Consider the following 222-nt stretch of genomic DNA (forward strand, 5'->3'; position numbering starts at 1 on the left):
GGTCCTGGCTGAGGCTGGGGGGCAGCGCCCGCAGCGCCCGCCGCAGCAGCACAGCCTTGCCCATCTTGATGGCTTCATAGAGCATGGACAGCAGCAGGATCACCAGCACTGAGAGCACCATCCCTGCAGGGGAAACACCTGCGGCTGCCCATGGGCATGCACTTGGTGTAGGGGGCGAGGTGGTGCGAACCGGCATAAAGTGCTTTGGGGGTGTGCTTGGAC

At 64.4% G+C, this 222-nt stretch overlaps 1 protein-coding gene across 1 annotated transcript in view; it reads right to left on the reverse strand.

The window, feature by feature from the left end:
• Positions 1–4: 4 nt before the first annotated feature.
• The window catches only part of LOC104411205 (probable low affinity copper uptake protein 2), a gene marked incomplete at its 3' end in the record, with an annotated part of 1,019 nt that continues 801 nt past the window's right edge, over positions 5–222 (reverse strand). The window contains exon 2 of the mRNA XM_010021576.1: positions 5–123. Within this exon, the coding sequence (XP_010019878.1) occupies positions 5–123 (119 nt within the window). The remainder of the gene's footprint in view (positions 124–222) is intronic.

Source organism: Nestor notabilis, unplaced genomic scaffold, assembly GCF_000696875.1.
Source record: "Nestor notabilis isolate BGI_N333 unplaced genomic scaffold, ASM69687v1 scaffold26789, whole genome shotgun sequence".
Lineage (NCBI taxonomy): Eukaryota > Metazoa > Chordata > Aves > Psittaciformes > Psittacidae > Nestor > Nestor notabilis.